This window comes from Tachyglossus aculeatus, chromosome 11 (assembly GCF_015852505.1).
Source record: "Tachyglossus aculeatus isolate mTacAcu1 chromosome 11, mTacAcu1.pri, whole genome shotgun sequence".
NCBI classification, from domain to species: Eukaryota; Metazoa; Chordata; class Mammalia; order Monotremata; family Tachyglossidae; genus Tachyglossus; species Tachyglossus aculeatus.
In genome coordinates this window covers 27,116,467-27,136,878 of record NC_052076.1, presented here as the reverse complement: position 1 = coordinate 27,136,878, position 20,412 = coordinate 27,116,467, and the positions used below count along the sequence as shown (strand labels likewise).

The window sequence follows — 20,412 nt, the reverse complement described above, 5'->3', positions numbered from 1 at the left end:
CTCTACCCGGATACAAGAATAGGCGTTTCTCTAATACAACTCAGAGGCTGGGGGGGCTCCGGCCGGGAGCCCACGCGGGCCCGGCCCGGCCCCGCGAGGGCCTGGCCGGGATGGGGGGGAACGGGTCCCATGCGGAGGTGGGGAGTGAACGTCCCCGCGGCACGGAGCCGGGCCCGCTTGGCCTCCTCCAGAGGACACTGGGGTGGGGGGATCGGGGGGGGGAGCCCGCTGCCGCTGACAGCCCCCTGAAGAGGCCTGAGGAGGTTTGGGGCTGAGGGGGGGGAATGAAAGAGGCAGGCGGCTGTGGCGGGTGGGGGGCCCGGACCATCCCGCCGGGCCTCTTGCCCCCCTGTGCGGGCGATGGGTCGAGTGCCTACAGGCGGCCCCGGTTGCCCGTGGGCCCGTAGGGCCGAGGTGGGGAAGGGGAAGCAAAGTGCTTGAAGACCCAGAGAGGCAAGCGGCACTGGCCCTTTAAGGAGTCCTGGGCCTAAAGGCCGGGGGGCTTCCCGGTGGCAAGGTGCTGGTCCCCGCCGCCGGCCAGCTGGGACGCCGGGACGTGCGGGGTGGGGCTCCCCTCCCTCCGCCCCGGCCCGGCCCCCCCCCCAGCCCTCAGACCACCAGAGAGCTGTGGAAGAGCGCCGTGTCCTCGGCCTGTGGGGACCGCTGCCAGGGTGGGCAGGCCAGGGCGGGCGGCTTGGGGGCGTCCGCTCCCGGGTCCGTGCGGGGGGCGGCCAGGAAGGCGCCGGGGGCGGGGGCCGGGCCGCCGCGGAACAGGAAGCCCGCCCCGCGCAACGGGGGCCGCCCCAGGCTCACGGGACAGAAGGCCGAGCCCGTCGGGTTGAAGTGGACTTTGTTCTTGTCGGGGCAGGAGGGCAGGAAGGCCTGCTCGGGGCCGGGCGACCTGCGGGGTGGTGACGGAGACAGACACACACACACACACAGAGACGGCGGGGGGGGTGGTCAGGGGTGGCAGGACCCGGAGCAGGAGGTCTGGGGTGGAGGGGGCGAGGCCAGACTGGAGGAGGAGGGCAAGGCAGAGTGGATGAATCAGTCAATCGTATTTATTGAGCGCTTACTATGTGCAGAGCACTGTACTAAGCGCTTGCACTGTACTATGAAGCCCTGGACGGGGTTGGCGGGGAGCGATCCAAGGACCGTCTGGGCCGGGAGTTCTGCGTCCGAGAGAGCTTGGTGTGGCTAGCTGGCGGGGGCTGCGGGTGGAGGCCGCGGGACATCAGACTCAAAACCAGCGCTTGTTCTGGCCGTAAAAGACCAGTCCGGCGGGAGCAAAGGTGGCCCTGGACTGAAGCCCCCCACAGCCCCCGGGGCCCATTCCCCTCTCTCATCATCGATCGTATTGATTGAGTGCTTACTATGTGCACAGCACTGTACTAAGCACTTGGGAAGTCCAAGTTGGCAACATACAGAGACAGTCCCTACCCAACAGTGGGCTCACAGTCTCAAAGGGGGAGTCTCTCTCCCATATATGTATATATGTACATATATGTATATGTATATATGGTTGTACATATTTATTACTCTATTTATTTATTTATTTATCTTGTACATTTCTATCCTATTTATTTTATTTTGTTGGTATGTTTGGTTCTGTTCTCTGTCTCCCCCTTTTAGACTGTGAGCCCACTGTTGGGTAGGGACTGCCTCTATGTGTTGCCAATTTGTACTTCCCAAGCGCTTAGTACAGTGCTCTGCACATAGTAAGCGCTCAATAAATACGATTGATTGATTGATTGATCTCCCGCTGAAACCTCGAGAACCCTGGGGTGGGGGTGGCTCCGCCCGCCCCCTTCTCCCTCGGCGTTTTCCCCGGGGTCAGCGTGGACAAAGCGGCATCTTTCTCGCTACTCCTCCCTGCGGGCATCGAGGGGGCAGGGGGAGGGTTGTTGGCGCATGGGCAAGGAATCGGACTGGTGACTGTTGCATTGTGCTCTCCCAGGCGCTTAGTACAGTGCTCTGCACACGGCTAGTGCTCAATCAATTCGAATGAATAACTCCCCACTGGAGAGGAAGGCACGGGGTCTCCCAGTGCTTTATTCATTCATTCAATCATATTTATTGAGCACTTACTGTGTGCAGAGCACTGTACTAAGCGCTTGGGAAGTCCAAGTTGGCAACATATAGAGACGGTCCCTACCCAACAGCAGGCTCACAGGCTAGAAGGGTCTATTAATGATATTAATAATAATAGTCTCCCAGCTCTTTATTATAATAATAATGATGGCATTTGTCAAGCGCTTACTATGTGCCAAGCACTATTCCAAGTGCTGGGATAGAGACAAGGTAATCAGGTTATCCCACGTGGGGCTCACAGTCTTAATCCCCATTTGACAGATGAGGTCACTGAGGCACAGGGGAGTTAAGTGACTTGCCCAAGGTCACACAGCAAACAAAGTGGCAGAGTTAGGATTCGAACTCACATCCTCTGACGCCCAAGCCTGGGCTCTTAATGGCTGCCTCCCCCTCTAGACTGTAAGCTCGGTGTGAGCAGGGAAGCAGCATGGTGTAGTGGCTACAGCCCAGGCCTGAGAGTCAGAAGAGTCTCATCCTCGCTTTGCACATAGTAAACGCTTAACAAATACCAGCATTATTATTATCCCGGCTCTGCCACTTGTCTGCTGTGCGACCATGGGCAAATCACTTCACTTCTCTGCGCTTTGGTTACTTCATCTGGAAAATGGGGATCGAGACTGCGAGCCCCCCGTGGGACAGGGACTGGGCCCAACTGATCTGTATCCACCCCAGCATTTAGTACAGTGTCTGGCACCTGGGAAGTGCTTAACAAATACCAAAATAATAATAATAGTTGTTTATTTTGATAATATGTACTGTTTTGTTGTCTGTCTCCCCCTTCTAGACTGTAAGCCCACTATTGGGGCTTATTCCTTCTCCAGCCCAGCCCGCACCCTCCGCTCCTCCGCCGCTAATCCCCTCACCGTACCTCGTTCTCGCCTGTCTCGCCATCGACCCCCGGCCCACGTCCTCCCCCGGGCCTGGAATGCCCCCAAGCCCTCTGCCCACCCACCAAGCTCGCTCTCTTCCTCCCTTCAAGGCCCTGCTGAGAGCTCACCTCCTCCAGGAGGCCTTCCCACACTCAGCCCCTTCCTTCCTCTTCCCCTCCTCCCCCTCTCCATCCCCCCATCTTACCTCCTTCCCCTCCCCATAGCACCTGTATATATGTATATATGGTTGTACATATTTATTACCCTATTTATTTATTTATTTTACCTGTACATATCTCCATCACCTCGCCCCCTCCTACCTCACCTCCCTTCTCTCCTTCTACTGCCCAGCCCGCACCCTCCGCTCCTCCACCACTAATCTCCTCACCGTACCTCGCTCTCGCCTGTCCCGCCATCGACCCTCGGCCCACGTCATCCCCCGGGCCTGGAATGCCCCCAATCCCTCTGCCCATCCGCCAAGCTAGCTCTCTTCCTCCCTTCAAGGCCCTGCTGAGAGCTCACCTCCTCCAGGAGGCCTTCCCAGACTGAGCCCCTTCTTTCCTCTCCCCCTCGTCCCCCTCTCCATCCCCCCGTCTTACCTCCTTCCCTTCCCCACAGCACCTGTATATATGTATATATGGTTGTACATATTTATTACTCTATTTATTTATTTATTTATTTATTTTACTTGTACATTTCTATCCTACTTATTTTATTTTGTTGGTATGTTTGGTTCTGTTCTCTGTCTCCCCCTTTTAGACTGTGAGCCCACTGTTGGGTAGGGACTGTCTCTATGTGATGCCAATTTGTACTTCCCAAGCGCTTAGTACAGTGCTCTGCACATAGTAAGCGCTCAATAAATACGACTGATTGATTGATTGATTGATTCTATTTATTTTATTTTGTTAGTATGTTTGGTTTTGTTCTCTGTCTCCCCCTGCTAGACTGTGAGCCCACTGTTGGGTAGGGACTGTCTCTGTATGTTGCCAACTTGGACTTCCCAAGCGCTTAGTACAGTGCTCTGCACACAGTAAGCGCTCAATAAATACAATTGATGATGATGATTGAGTAGGGACCATCTCTATATGTTACCAACCTGTACTTCCCAAGCGCTTAGTCCAGTGCTCTGCACACAGTAAGCGCTCAATAAATATGACTGAATGAATGAATAACAGTAGTTTATTGTTCTAGTGTACTCTCCCAAGCACTCAGTACAATGCTGGGCACACAGAACATGCTCAATGAATACAACAGATTGACTGGCAGGGGTTTGGCCTGATGAACACACCAACCAAGGAGACTGGTCACCACTTCCCATCACTCCGCCTCCCTCCCTCTGCCCTCCCCCCTTCCCCTCCCCACAGCACTTGGTAGTATATTTGTGCATATTTATTATTCTATTCATTTTATTAATGATGTGTATATAGCGATAATTCTATTCATCTATACCGATGCTATTGCTGCCTGCCTACTTGCTTTGTTTTGCTGTCGTCTGTCTCCCCCTTCTAGACTGTGCACCCGTTGCTGGGTAGGGAATTGTCTCTCTCTGTTGCCAAATTGTACTTTCCAAGCGCTTAGTCCAGTGCTCTGCACACAGTAAGCGCTCAATAAAGTGCTCGAGAAGGAGCGTGGCTCAGCGGAAAGAGCCCGGGCTTTGGAGTCAGAGGTCATGGGTTCAAATCCCGGCTCCGCCACTTGTCAGCTGTGTGACTTTGGGCAAGTCACTTCACTTCTCTGGGCCTCAGTTATCTCAACTGTAATCATCATCATCATCAACAGTATTTACTGAGTGCTTACTGTGTGCAGAGCACTGTACTAAGCACTTGGGAAGCACAAGTTGGCAACATATAGAGACAGTCCCTACCCAACAGTGGGCTCAGACTGTGAGCCCCCCGTAGGACAACTTGATCACCTTATATCCTCCCCAGTGCTTAGAACAGTGCTTTGCACATAGTAAGCACTTTATAAATGCTATTATTATTATTATTATTATTATTATTAATAAATATGATTGAATTGAATGAATGAATGAATGAAATGGTGGCCAGTGGCTCTTTAGGGGCCAGGGGCCGGGGGTCTGGGGGTTGAGGACAGGGGGCAGGGGAGATTAGGAGGTGAAAGGGCTCCCACAGTCTGGTTCCTCGCCCTCCCAGGGAGTGCCAGGGTCCCTGCTTGGAGGGGTTTTTGCCTCCCAGGAGGGCTAAAGGTGTCGAGGGGCTGGTTGCCCAGGTGGCAGATCTTCACCTTGCGGGGCTGGCCCGGTACCCACCAAACACCCCCAAATCGGTTCTAGCAGGATAGAGTTAGATCTTGGGCATCCTCCCTCATGCCCCCCGACCAGGCCCGGAGGAACCCACCTCACCGGGCACGGAGCCCCCTGGATCCACGCCTCAGTGACCCCAGGGAGGCGTGAGATAGACCACACTCCGGGGAGGGGGGCTTCGAGCGAGAGTCCCCATCACTTACGTGGCTTCTTCGAAGGCCTGGACCTTCTCGCAGCCCTCGGGCGGCTCCCGCTTGAAGACGCAGCTGTGATTGGGGCGGGGCGACGAGGCCAAGGCCAGGACCGGAGAAGGGCTGCCCGTCTCCTGGGTGCCCGGAATCCCGCCGCCGAAGCTGCCCGCGGGCTGGGCCGGAGGAGGAACGGGAGCAGGAGGAGGAGGGGGAGGAGAATCTGGAAGCGGAGCGGAGCCCTCAGGGACCCGGCCGCGGGCAGGCCGGAGAGACCCCCAGCTGCCGGGAGGCGGGGGACGCGAGAGGGGAGTTCCGAGCTTCTCTGAGGTCTTGGCTCCTCGCTGGTTCCGCAACTAAGTGCTTAGTACAGTGCTCTGCACACAGTAAGTGCTCAATAAATACGGTTGAATGAACGTTTCCCCGCTCACGTCAGCTTTCGGGCCTCCCCACTTGGTGTGGTGCCAGGCTGCCACTCCCAGGAAGCCTCCCGGATCCCCCCCTCCCCCTGGCTGGTGATTGCCCAAGCCCCGTCCGTGGGCTCAGCTCTCGGCATGGACGGGGGTCTTCCTGGGGGTGACGGCCTCTTGGCTGTGTGGGGGACGGATGGGAGGGGCTGGGGGGGGGGGCCGGGCCACTCACCGTTCTCCTTGGCGTCGGACAGGGCACCCTCTGCGGTGCCCGCGGGCCCGTCGGGGGTGGCCCGGCCGGGGGCACGGGGGGTTGATCGGGGGGTGGCCGGGGAGAGGCTGCCGGGCTCCGGGGGCAGGAGAGCGGGGTCGCTGGAGCCGCCGTGGGGAGGGGCCGGGGCCCGGTGCCCGTCTGGAATGTCCAGGATCTGCGCGAGGGAGCGGGAAAGTCACGAGCGGAAGCCGCCGGTGCCCGGCTTGGGGTCGAGGGAGCAAAGGGAAGGGTCGAAGGGCCCGGGTCCTCGCCGGGGTAATGAGACCTAGGTTCCCGCTGGGAGGGGTTGGGCTCCAGCGAGCTGTCCGTCGGGGGTCCCGACCGCACCCGGGGAGGGACGAATGATAAGCCCGGGTCCCCCGGGTCCCCCGGGTCCCCTAGTACTGATACACCCCGGGCCACGGACAAGCTAGGTGCCACTCCGGGGGGTCTTGAGCCAGCTGTTGGCACAGGTAATAACCTCGAGACCCATCTGGCTCTACACCTCTACTGTCACCCCTTTAGCCTGGCCCTTCTAGGCTGGTCCCTCTGGGCCCTACACCTCTCCGGTCAGCCCCCCTAGCCCTGCCCCTCTCCCGTCGTCCGTTTTAGCCCTGCCCCTCGGCGTTCGGTCCCTCCGGGCCCTGGCCCAAAGCCCCTCCTCCCCCCGAGCCCCCCGCTCACCCTGAGCAGCTGGTTGTCGCCCTGCTCCGTCACAAACACCTCCACCAGCTCCTGGTTCAGCCCCTCCAGGCTCCGGTGCAGGCAGGGGCTGAGGCGCAGGACGGGGGACCCCGACGGGAGGCCCGGGGCCGCCGCCTAGGACACACGAGCCAAACGCGGGGGCTCTCACCGAGGCGCTGCCCGCTGCGGGGGCAGGCCGGCGGGGGGGACCACGCTGCCGGGCAGGGGTCACCCGGCCGAGCCGTGCGGCGGGGGATGTCACGCCTTCAAGTCACGGGGGGCTTGGGAGAGCCGGAGGGGTTGGGGCTGCTTTGGGGGCCCCCGCGGACTGCTGCCCTCCCCCTCGGATGGAGAACTTAATAATAATGTTGGTATTTGTTAAGCGCTTACTATGTGCAAAGCACTGTTCTAAGCGCTGGGGTAGATACAAGATTCATTAGCTAGAAAACTTAATAACTGTGGTATTCATTAAGCACTTACGGCACGCCAGGCGTTGTACTAAGCGCTGAGGTGGATACAAGCAAATGGGGTTGGACCCAGTTCCTGTCCCGCGGCGGGCTCACAGTCTTAATCCCCATTTTCCAGATGAGGTAACTGAGGCCCGGAGAAGAGAAGTGACTTGCCCAAGGTCACGCAGCAGACAAGTGGCTGAACCGGGATAAGAACCCACGACCTTCTGAGTCCCGGGCCCCTGTGCCACGCTGCTTAGGTGGTGTGACCCCGTGGGGGGGGCGGACCAGGCTGGTTGGAGGTGGAGGGGTGGAGGGGACCGGGCATCAGCGCGGAGCCGGCCGGACTCACCCTTCCGGCGGCCTGCACCGAGTGGTCGCCCTGGAGCGGGCAGCTCTGCCCCTTCTCCCTGCTGCTTTGGGTCAGCTTCGTCCGCTGCAGCTGCTGCTTCAGCTTGGCGACCTGAGGGGCCGGAAAGACCGGATGGGTCAGGGCAGGGGGTCGGGGCTGCCCTCCCTCGGGTTGGGACGGCCCCCCCCGGCCCCGGCCCGGCCCGTTGAGACGCTCGGAAACGACCGGGTGAGGCGGGGAGGGGCGGCAGGTGGGTGTCTGCTCGCCCCGTGGAGCGGGAGAAATTCATAGCACAGGAGACCGAAACGGGAAGCTGTTTCACAACTTCAGGAAGCGCGTTCCTACCTTGCCTGGTGAGGCAAGGCCGGCAGGATGGGGTTGGGCGGAGGGCCGGGCCTGGGGGCGCCGGCGGTGGGGGCCGGCCGGAGGAGGGGTCCCGAACGCCCCTCAGGCCGGGGTGGGCGGCGGCCGTACCTCTTTGCGGTGGTCGGTGCTCCCCCAGGACGCAGAACGCTTATGAGAGCAGGAGCTGGTTTTCTCGTTGTCCATCTCCGGCCAGGACAGGGGGGTCTGCGGGCCGATAGACCGTGAGAGGTGGGGCCGACCCCTGCCGTGGGGGCCGGCAGGAGAGGGCCCGGTGTGCCCCCCGGCCGGCACCGAAAGGGCAAAGGGCAAGAGGGAGTTTCTGCGCATCAGGCAGAAACTCCTCACCCTGGGCTTCCAGGCTGTCCATCCATCCCCCCGCCCCCTCCTCCCTCACCTCCCTTCTCTCCTTTTCCAGCCCAGCCCGCACCCTCCGCTCCTCCGCCGCTAATCTCCTCACCGTACCTCGTTCTCACCTGTCCCACCATCGACCCCCAGCCCACGTCATCCTCCGGGCCCGGAATGCCCTCCCTCTGCCCACCCGCCAAGCTAGCTCTCTTCCTCCCTTCAAGGCCCTGCTGAGAGCTCACCTCCTCCAGGAGGCCTTCCCACACTCAGCCCCTTCCTTCCTCTCCCCCTCGCCCCCCTCTCCATCCCCCCATCTTACCTCCTTCCCTTCCCCACAGCACCTGTATATATGTTTGTACATATTTATTACTCTATTTATTTTACTTGTACATATCTATTCTATTTATTTTATTTTGTTAGTCTGTTTGGTTTTGTTCTCTGTCTCCCCCTTCTAGACTGTGAGCCCGCTGTTGGGTAGGGACTGTATATGTTGCCAATTTGTACTTCCCAAGCGCTTAGTACAGTGCTCTGCACATAGTAAGCGCTCAATAAATGCGATTGATGATGATGAAGAGGGCATTCAGGGCCCACTGCCGAAGAAGCCACATTGGGCTCCCCTCATAGAGGGAAGGATGCCTCTACTCCGTAAGCTTGTTGTGGGCAGGGAATGTCTCTTACATTGTTCTGTCGTCCTCTCCCCAGTGCTTAGTATACAGCTCTGCTGCACACAGTAAGTGCTCAATAAATACGAATGAGATGAATGATTCCCCCTTTTAGACTGTGAGCCCACTGTTGGGTAGGGACTGTCTCTATATGTTGCCAATTTGTACTTCCCAAGCGCTTAGTACAGTGCTCTGCACACAGTAAGCGCTCAATAAATACGATTGATGATGAATGATGCCCAGAGGAATCGTGGCAAGGTCTCCAGGGCTGACTTGCCCTAGACTGTCAGCTCACTGTGGGCGGGGAATGTCTCTTCCATCTCTGTTGTACTGGACTCTCCCAAGCGCTTAGTACAGTGCTCTGTGCACCCAAAGTGCTCAATCAATAGCGTTGACTGATCGCCTGAGATTGCTGCTTTCTGTCTGTTCCAATTCGTTTCTGCCTTTGTAGGTGGATAGTCACCCCAGCCCCACTTAGAGGAGGAGCCTGGCGCCCAGCGCTTAGAACAGTGCTTTGCACATAGTAAGCGCTCAATAAATGCCCAGCGCTTAGAACAGTGCTTTGCACATAGTAAGCGCTCAATAAATGCCATCATTATTATAACAGAGCCCGGGCCTGGGGGTCATAAGGTCGTGGGTTCTAATTCGGGCTCTGCCAGCTGTCTGCTGTGTGACGTTGGGCAAATCCCTTCATTTCTCTGGGCCTCAGTTACCTCATCTGGAAAACGGGGATTGGGACTGTGAGCCCCAAGTGGGTCCAACCCGATTTCCTTGTACCCACCCCAGTGCCTAGCACATGTCTGCTGTGTGACCTTGGGCAAGTCACTTAACTTCTCTGAGCCTCATTTACCTCATCTGTAAAATGGGGATGAAGACTGTGAGCCCCACGTGGGACAGCTTGATCGGCTTGTGTGTCCCCCAGCGCTTAGAACAGTGCTCTGCACATAGTAAGTGCTTAACAAATGCCAACATTATTATTCCTGTATATATGCATATATGTTTGTACATATTTATTACTCTATTTATTTTACTTGTACATATCTATTCTATTTATTTTCTTTTGTTAATATGTTTGGTTTTGTTCTCTGTCTCCCCCTTCTAGACTGTGAGCCCACTGTTGGGTAGGGACTGTCTCTATACGTTGCCAACTTGTACTTCCCAAGCGCTTAGTACAGTGCTCTGCACACAGTAAGTGCTCAATAAATACGACTGATTGATTGATTGATTGATAATTATCATTATTGCTTCTGTCCATAGCTTTAGACTGTCTCTTTCCCTCTTGATAACGTATTTTCATGTCAGAATCCTCCTGGGGACTGTCAGCTCCTTGAGAAGCAGCGTAGCTCAGTGGCTAGAGCCCGGGCTTGGGAATCAGAGGTCGTGGGTTCTAATCCCGGCTCTGCCCCTTGTCAACTGTGTGACTTTGGGCAAGTCACTTCACTTCTCTGTGCCTCAGCTACCTCATCTGTAAAATGAGATGAAGACTGTGAGCCCCACATGGGACAACCTGATCACTTTGTATCTTCCTCAGCGCTTAGAACAGTGCTTGACACGTAGCAAGCACTTAACAAATACCATTATTATTATTATTATCATCAATCAATTATCATCATCAATCGTATTTATTATTATTATTGTGGGCAGGGATCGTGTCTCCCAGTGCTACTGTATTCTCTCCCGAGCACTCAGTACAGTGCTCTGTATGCAGTAAGCGCTCAACAGTCAGAGAATGTGGGTTCTAATCCTGGCTCTGCCACTTGTCTGCTGTGTGACCTTGGACAAGCCACTTAACTTCTCTGTGCCTCAGTTACCTCATCTGTCAAATGGGGGTGAAGCCTGTGAGCCCCACGTGGGACAACCTGATTACCCTGCATCTACCCCAGCGCTTAGAACAGTGCTTGGCACGTAGTAAGCGCTTGACAAATACCATCATTATCATTAATAAACCCCACTGACTGATTGATCGTAAGTTTGCAGTGGACAGGGAACCTGTCCATTGTAGTTGTGCTCGGCTTCAATCGATACCACTGATTGACCGACTGATTGCTATTGGCTCAGAGGGATGGGGAGGCCGGCGGCCACTCGATCCCAGGCAGCCGGGCCTCTCGACGGGGGCTCAAAGGAGGCAGAGATGCCTCTCACCGCTCGGTGCGGCCGGGCTCGGGTCCAGCTGAAGCCCCCCATTTCCCCGGCAGCCCAGCCATGCCCAAGGAGCATGGTGTAATGGAGACAGCCGGGCGTGGGAGGCAGAAGGACCGCTGGGCCGGCACTCACTCGGCCCCGCTCGTGGCCGTGCTTTCCCCCCCCCATAGCACCTGTATATATCATCATCATCAATCGTATTGATTGAGCGCTTACTGTGTGCAGAGCACTGGACTAAGCGCTTGGGAAGTACAAGTTGGCAACATGTAGAGACAGTCCCTACCCACCAGTGGGCTCACAGTCTAAAAGGGGGAGACAGAGAACAAAACCAAACATACTCACAAAATAAAATAAATAGAATAGATATGTACAAGAAAAATAAATAAACAGAGTAATGAATATGTACAAACATATATACATATATACAGGTGCTGTGGGGAAGGGAAGGAGGTAAGATGGGGGGGATGGAGAAGGGGACGAGGGGGAGAGGAAGGAAGGGGCTCAGTCTGGGAAGGCCTAATTATTTATTACTCTATTTATTTATTTATTTTACATATTTATTACTCTATTGATTTATTTTACTTGTACCTATCTATTCTATTCTATTTTGTTAGTATGTTTGGTTTTGTTCTCTGTCTCCCCCTTTTAGACTGTGAGCCCACTGTTGGGTAGGGACTGTCTCTAGATGTTGCCTACTTGTACTTCCCAAGCGCTTCGTACAGTGCTCTGCACACAGTAAGCACTCAATACAGTTGATTGATTGATTGATGTATATATGTTTGTACATATTTATTACTCTATTTTACATATTTATGACTCGATTTATTTTACTTGTACCTATCTATTCTATTCTATTTTGTTAGTATGTTTGGCTTTGTTCTCTGTCTCCCCCTTTTAGACTGTGAGCCCACTGTTGGGTAGGGACTGTCTCTATATGTTGCCAACCTGTACTTCCCAAGCACTTAGTACAGTGCTCTGCACACAGTAAGCGCTCAATAAATACAATTGGTTGATTGATTTTACTTGTACCTATCTATTCTATTAGTCTGTTTGGTTTTGTTCTCTGTCTCCCCCTTTTAGACTGTGAGCCCACTGTTGGGTAGGGACTGTCTCTATTTGTTGCCAGCTTGGACTTCCCAAGCGCTTAGTACAGTGCTCTGCACACAGTAAGCGCTCAGTAAATACAATTGATTGATTGACTGACCCAGGTTCTAATTCCGGCTCTGTCACTTGTCCCCTGTGTGCCCTTGGGCGAGTCGCTTCACTTCGCCGCGCCTCAGTTCCCTCATCTGGAAGATGGGGATTAAGACTGTGAGCCCCACGTGGTGGCTGTGTCCAACCTTGATTGGCTTGCATCTGTGGCAGCGCTAAGTCCAGTGGCTGGCACGCAGCAAGCGCTTAACAAATCCCACAGTTATTATGTGTACGTAATATAAATACGTTACAGAGGGGTACATCATCATCAATCGTGTTTATTGAGCGCTTACTGTGTGCAGAGCACTGTACTAAGCGCTTGGGAAGTACAAATTGGCAACATCATCTTAGAATCTGTCACCGTGGTGGTCTGTGGTGGCCCGGGTCAGGCCTGCTTCCTCACTGGTGATGTGACAGCAAGATGCTTAGTGTGGCAGAAACTGAGGCGGTGACCACAACCGTCGTGAGCCGCCGTCCGCGGCCCCACCCTCCCCGGGCACTACCAGCCCCAGCTGCTCAGCTGGGGGTAGGAGCTTGGCATCCTGGAAAGAGTTGTGCCCTGCCCAAGGGCAGGGGGTGATGAAGCAGTGTGGCCCTAGTGCATAGAGACCGGGCCTGGGAGTTGGAAGGGCCCAGGTTCAAATCCTGCTTCTAGCGAGTCACCCCACTTCTCTGGGCCCTAGTTTCCTCTTCTGTAAAATGGGGATTAAGACTATAACCAATCAATCAATCAATCGCATTTATTGAGCGCTTACTGTGTGCAGAGCACCGTACTAAGCACTTGGGAAGTCCAAGCTGGCAACCTATAGAGACGGTCCCTACCCAACAGTGGGCTCACAGTCTAGAAAGACTATAAGCCCCATGTGGGGCAGGGGCTCTGTCCAACCTGATGATCTTGTATCTACCCTGGTGCTTAGAAATACCATCACTATTATTATTGCTGTTGGTTAGACTCTGTCTCTTCCCCTTTTGGTAACGTATTTTCATGTCAGAATCCTCCTGGAGACGGTCAGCTCCTTGAGAAGCAGCGTAGCTCAGTGGCTAGAGCCCGGGCTTGGGAATCAGAGGTCTTGGGTTCTAATCCTGCTGCAGTTCCACTGGCTCCTCAGCTGCTGTTGCCCTAGACGTGCTGTGGGCACTGTGGAAGGAGGGTGAGGCCCTCAGGAGACCACAAGTCCTCAAGCAGAAGACAATAATAACTGTGGTATTTGTTAAGCAGTTACTATGTGCCAAGCACTGCTCTAAGATGCTGAGGTGGATACAAGCAAATTGAGTTGCTTGTATATATGTTTGTACATATTTATTACTCTATTTATTTTACTTGTACATATCTATTCTATTTATTTTATTTTGTTAGTATGTTTGGTTTCATTCTCTGTCTCCCCCTTCTAGACTGTAAGCCCACTGTTGGGTAGGGACCGTCTCTAGATGTTGCCAACTTGTACTTCCCAAGCGCTTAGTACAGTGCTCTGCACACAGTAAGCGCTCAATAAATACGATTGATTAAGAGAATATCCCGAAAGGGATTGGCGGGTTGGGTTGGCACCGCTTGGGGTGTCGGGGATTCATCCCGGAAGGCTGCCGAGAGGAGCCTCGATCCTAGACTTACAGACCTCTAGATTGTAACCTTGTCGTGGTCAGGGAATGTGTCCGTTCTGTTACGTTGTACTCTCCCCGGTGCTTAGTACAGTGCTCTGCACCCAGAGTTTAAGACGATCGACTGACTGGTAGGAGGACTTCTAGACTGTGAGCCCGTTGTTGGATAGGGATCGTCTCTATATGTTGCCAACTTGTACTTCCCAAGCGCTTAGTACAGTGCTCTGCACACAGTAAGCGCTCAATACGACTGAATGAATATGTTGCCAGCTTGTCCTTCCCAAGTGCTTAGTACAGTGCTCTGCATACAGTAAGCGCTCAATAAATACGATTGATTGATCGAGTTGGACACAGTCCCTGTCCCATGTGGGGCTCACAGTCTCAATCCTCATTTTACAGGCGAGGGAACTGAGTTACAGAGCCGTGAAGTGACTTCCCCAAGGTCATACAGCAGACAAATGGCGCAGGCGGAATGAGAACCCATGACCTTCTGACTGGGCTCTATCCACGGTGCCACGCTGCAGGTGGCCGGGGAGGTGAGCAGTGGGGTGGGGAGCAGTTTACGGGTCCCCGAGGGCAGCAGGAACTCCCGCCCCGGCCCCCTCCCCTCCAAGCAGCACGGCCTAGTGCAAAGAGCCCGGGTTTGGGAGTCGGAGGGCATGGGTTCTAATCCCGGCTCTGCCACCTGCCTGCTCTGTGACCTCGGGCAAGTCGCTTTCACTTCTCTGGGCCTCAGTGACCTCAGCTGTAAAATGGGGATGACGACTGTGAATCCCACGTGGGACGGGGACTGTGTCCAACCTGATTAGCTTGGATCGACCCCGGCAGTTTAGAACAGTGCTTGGCACATAGTAAGTGCTTAAGAGATCCCACAATTGTCATTATTAGGAGGCGGCACCTTGCCGGGCCCCCTCCCAACATCACCAATCATCATAGCAAGACCTTAACCAAGATCATCATTATTATTAGTTATGCGACCCCCCGGAAGCTCTCTTCCTCTCTTCAAGGCCCTACTGAGAGCTCACCTCCTCCAGGAGGCCTTCCCAGACTGAGCCCCTTCCTTCCTCTCCCCCTCGTCCCCCTCTCCATCCCCCTCATCTTACCTCCTTCCCTTCCCCACAGCACCTGTCTATATGTTCGTACATATTTATTACTCTATTTTACTTGTACATATCTATTCTATTTATTTTATTTTGTTAGTATGTTTGGTTTTGTTCTCTGTCTCCCCCTTCTAGCCTGTGAGCCCGCTGTTGGGTAGGGACTGTCTCTATATGTTGCCAACTTGGACTTCCCAAGCGCTTAGTCCAGTGCTCTGCACACAGTAAGCGCTCAATAAATACGATTGATTGATTGATTGATTGATTCTCACCAACCACCCGAGGCCAGGAAAAGCGAGGAGGGGGAAGGGTCAGATGGGGAACCAGATAACAGAAGTTGGCGGTTTCCGCCGCCCCGGGTCAAGCTGGCATCCCCTGACGGCTGGACACCGTGTGTCGGCCTCCCCGTTGGCCTGGCCCCGCCGGGGGACTCTGCCCACCCCCCTCGGCCTCCAGCACAACTACGTGCCAGGCACTGTACTAAGCGCTCGGGTGTATATTATTATTATTACTATTATTTTATTATATTATATTACATTACATTAATATATTATATATTATATATAACATGTTAATTAATATATTAATATATAATATTATGATATTTTATTATATTATATATTTTATTTTATATTATTATTATTATTATACAAGCAGATGGGGTTGGACACAGTCCCTGTCCCACGTGGGGCTCACAGTCTCAATCCCCACTTTACCGATGAGGGAACTGTAGCCCGGAGGAGTCAAATCACCTGCCCAAGGTCATCAATCAATCAATCGTATTTATTGAGCGCTTACGGTGTGCAGAGCACCGTAGTCATCCAGCAGACCAGTGGCGGAGCCGGGATTAGAACCCGGGTCCTTCCGACTCCCAAGCCCGGGCTCTTATCCACTAGGCCACGCGCTAAGACGAGTGCTCTGCATACAGTAAGGTCTCAATAAATACCACTGATGGATGGATTGAATGAGGAAGACTCTCCCAATCGATCTATCAAGAAGCGCCTACTATGTGGCGGGCACTGTACCAAGCGCTTGGGAGAGGACAGTAAAATCGGGAGACACGGTCCCTGCCCTCCAAGAGCTGACAGGTTACTGTGTGTAGAGCACTGTATTAAGCGCTTGGGAGAAGCTACAAAGTTCCTAGACACGATCCCTGTCCTTACCAGTCTACCGAGGGTGGAGCACTGAACTGAGCGCTCAGGGGAGTCCAACGCAATGGAGTTAGAAGACATAATTACAGTAATAATAATGCTGGTATTTGTTAAGCCCTTACTATGTGCCAAGCACTGTTCTAAGCGCTGGGGCAGATACAAGGTAATCAGGTTGGCCCACGTGGGGCTCACAGTCTTCATCCCCATTTTACAGATGAGGGAACTGAGGTACAGAGAATAATAATAATGGTATTTGTTAAGCACTTACTATGTATCAAGCACTGTTCTAAGCGCTGGTAATAATAACGATGGTCTTTGTTAAGCGCTTATTCTGTGCAAAGCACTGTTCTAAGTGCTGGGGGATACAAGGTGAGCAGGTTGTCCCACTCCCGCGTGGGGCTCACAATCTTAATCCCCATTTTACAGATGAGGTCACTGAGGCTCAGAGAAGTGAAGTCATTTGCCCAAAGTCACCCAGCTGCCACGTGGCGGAGCCGGGATTCGAACCCATGACCGCTGACTCCCAAGCCCGTGCTCTTTCCACTGAGCCACGCTGCTTTCAAGGAGCTGACGAGTGATTGTGCGCAAAGCACTGCCCTAAGCGCTTGGTAAGCAACTAAAGCCCTCCTGTCTCTACCCCCTAGCTCCCATCCTTCCCTAGGTCCAAGACACCCTCCCCGTGGTCATCCTCTTCCAAACCCTCCAGCTCTCCCCATCTTTTCATTCATTCATTCAGTCATATTTATTGAGCGCTTACTGTGTGCAGAGCACTGTACTAAGCGCTTGGGAAGTACAAGTTGGCAACATATAGAGACGATCCCTACCCAACAACGGGCTCACAGTCTCGAAGTCCTCCTACCAGTCAGTCGATCGTCTTAATCAAACGTTGGCTGCAGAGCACTGTACTAAGCACCGGGGAGAGTACAACGTAATAGAGCGGACACATTCCCTGCCCACAAGGTTACAGTCTAGAGGTCCGTAAGTCTAGGATCGAGGCTCCTCTCGGCAGCCTTCCGGGATGAATCCCCGACACCCCAAGCGGTGCCAACCCAACCCGCCAATCCCTTTCAGAATATTCCCTTAATCAATCGTATTTATTGAGCGCTTACTGTGTGCAGAGCACTGTACTAAGCGCTTGGGAAGTACAAGCTGGCAACATCTAGAGACAGTCCCTACCCAACAGTGGGCTCACAATCTAAAAGGGGGAGACAGAGAACAAAACCAAACATACTAACAAAACAAAATTAATAGAATAGATATAATAATAATAATAATAATGTTGGTATTTGTTAAGCGCTTACTATGTGCAAAGCACTGTTCTAAGCGCTGGGGGGGAATACAAGGAGATGAGGTTGTCCCATGTGGGGCTCACAGTCTTAATCCCCATTTTCCAGATGAGGGAACTGAGGCCCAGAGAAGTGAAGTGACTTGCCCAAGGTCACATAGCGGACAGGTGGGGGAGGCGGGATTCGAACCCATAACCTGAGACTCCCAAGCCCACGCTCTTTCCACTGAGCCACGCTGCTTCTCTATGTACAAGTAATATAAATGTACAAGTAAAATAAACAAATAGAGTAATAAATATGTACAAACATATATACATATTGTCATCATCAATCGTATTTATTGAGCGCTTACTGTGTGCAGGGCACCGTACTAAGCGCTTGGGAAGTACAAATTGAAGTACAAGTACATGTATACATATAATCGGTCTGGTCATCATCATCAATCGTATTTATTGAGCGCTTACTATGTGCAGAGCACTGTACTAAGCGCTTGGGAAGTACAAATTGGCAACATATAGAGACAGTCCCTACCCAACAGTGGGCTCACAGTCTAAAAGGGGGAGACGGAGAACAAAACCAAACATACTAACAAAATAAAATAAATAGAATAGATATGTACAAGTAAAATAGAGTAATAAATATGTACAAACATATATACATATCATCATCATCAATCGTATTTATTGAGCGTTTACTATGTGCAGAGCACTGTACTAAGTGCTTGGGAAGTACAAATTGGCAACATATAGAGACGGTCCCTACCCAACAGTGGGCTCACAGTCTAAAAGGGGGAGACAGAGAACAAAACCAAACATACTAACAAAATAAAATAAATAGGATAGATATGTACAAGTAAAATAAATAGAGTAATAAATATGTACAAACATATATACATATCATCATCATCAATCGTATTTATTGAGCGCTTACTATGTGCAGAGCACTGTACTAAGCGCTTGGGAAGTACAAATTGGCAACATCTAGAGACAGTCCCTACCCAACAGTGGGCTCACAGTCTAAAAGGGGGAGACGGAGAACAAAACCAAACATACTAACAAAATAAAATAAACAGAATAGATATGTACAAGTAAAATAGATAGAGTAATAAATATGTACAAACATATATACAGGTGCTGTGGGGAAGGGAAGGAGGTAAGATGGGGGGGATGGAGAGGGGGAGAGGAAGGAAGGGGCTCAGTCTGGGAAGGCCTCCTGGAGGAGGTGAGCTCTCAGCAGGGCCTTGAAGGGAGGAAGAGAGCTAGCTACGGCCGGGCCTCCTCACCCCAAGGGGGATGGGGACTGCATCCCTGCCCGCAACCGAGGCCGTCTCCGCTGTCAGCGGGCACCCCGACCCGCCGGGGGGATCCCCCCGCACCGGGCTGGGGTGCCCGTGACCACGGGTGCTGGTGGGGGACTTCGGGGTGGGGGGTCCCGCCGCCCAGCCGTCCCCCCACCCCCCGCCATACCTGCGTGGCCTTGTCGTTCACGCAGCAGGGAACGGGGCCGTCGGCATCTCGCGGCCACTGGCCCAGGAGGTAGGAGCCCAGGATGGTGTCCAGGGAGAACGTGCGTCTCACCCGGGGCGGGCGGGGGCGGCACCCGGGCTTCTCCGCTGCCGTGGCACAGGGGACGCCAGCTGGGGGGAGACAGGGCACGTACCCGTCATTTTAGTCATCCGCACTGACGTCTCGTCTCTCCCCCTCTAGCCTGTCGGCTCCTTGGGGGCAGGAAACGTCACTGTTTATTCATTCAATCGTATTTACTGAGCGCTTACTGTGTGCAGAGCACTGGACGAAGTGCTTGGGAAGTACAAGTTGGCAACATCATCATCATCATCATCAATCGTATTTGTTGAGCGCTTACTGTGTGCAGAGCACTGGACGAAGTGCTTGGGAAATACAAGTTGGCAACATCATCATCATCATCATCATCAATCGTATTTATTGAGCGCTTACTGTGTGCAGAGCACTGGACGAAGCGCTTGGGAAGCACAAGTTGGCAACATATAGAGACGGTCCCTACCCAACAACGGGCTCGCATTCTAGGAGGGGGAGACAGACAACAAAACATGTGGACAGGTGTCAAGTCGTCAGAACAAAAAGAATTAAAGCTAAAGGCACACCATTAACAAAATAAATAGAATGGTAAATATGTACAAGTAAAATAGAGTAATGAATCTGTACAAACATATATACAGGTGCTGTGGGGAGGGGAAGGAGGTAGGGCCGGGGGGATGGAGAGGAGGACAGACAAAAGGGGGCTCAGTCTGGGAAGGCCTCTTGGAGGTGGTGAGCTCTCAGTAGGGCTTTGAAGGGAGGAAGAGAGCTTACTGTGTGCAGAGCACTGTACTAAGCACTTGGAAAGTCCAATTCGGCAACAGAAAGAGACAATCCCTACCCAACAACGGGCTCACAGCCTGCTTACTGTTGTAGTGTACTTTTCCAAGCGCTTAGTACAGTGCTCTGCCCACAGTAAGCGCTCGACAAATACGACCGAATGGATGAAAGCATGTGCGTGCGCACACACCTACAGAGAGGCAGAGACACACACACCCACACACACAGATACACACAGGGACAGACACCCCCCACACACACACCTGTGTGACCTTGGGCAAGTCACTTAACTTCTCTGTGCCTGTCACTTCATCTGTCAAATGGGGATGGAGACTGTGAGCCCCACGTGGGACAACCTAATTGCCCTGTATCTACCCCAGTGCTTAGAACAGTGCTTGGCACATAGTAGGCGCTTAACAAATACCATCATTATTATTATTATTATTATCATCTTCCTGGCTTCTCCCCTCCCGGCTCCTATGCCTTCAGAGTCCTAGAAACCCAGGAATCTTAGGGACAAGGACCCCAACCCCCAACCCTGCCCTTCATTCTAACTCCTTCTCCTGGCAGGCCCCCTCTGCCCTCTCCACCTGGACTGTAAGCTCTAATAATAGTAAAAACAATAATAATGGTATTTGTTAAGCACTAGAAAACTCTATGGATCTACTACCAGAACGA

General features: G+C 53.2%; 1 protein-coding gene across 1 annotated transcript in view; it reads right to left on the bottom strand.

The window, feature by feature from the left end:
* Nucleotides 1-525: 525 nt before the first annotated feature.
* FAM117A (family with sequence similarity 117 member A) overlaps nt 526-20,412 on the bottom strand; it is a 48,620-nt gene continuing 28,733 nt past the window's right edge. The window contains exons 2-8 of the mRNA XM_038754281.1: nt 18,865-19,034; nt 8,034-8,129; nt 7,560-7,670; nt 6,759-6,893; nt 6,054-6,249; nt 5,427-5,634; nt 526-901 (exon numbers count right to left, since the gene is read on the bottom strand). Coding sequence (XP_038610209.1) covers nt 610-901; nt 5,427-5,634; nt 6,054-6,249; nt 6,759-6,893; nt 7,560-7,670; nt 8,034-8,129; nt 18,865-19,034 — 1,208 coding nt within the window. The 3' untranslated portion in view covers nt 526-609. The remainder of the gene's footprint in view (nt 902-5,426; nt 5,635-6,053; nt 6,250-6,758; nt 6,894-7,559; nt 7,671-8,033; nt 8,130-18,864; nt 19,035-20,412) is intronic.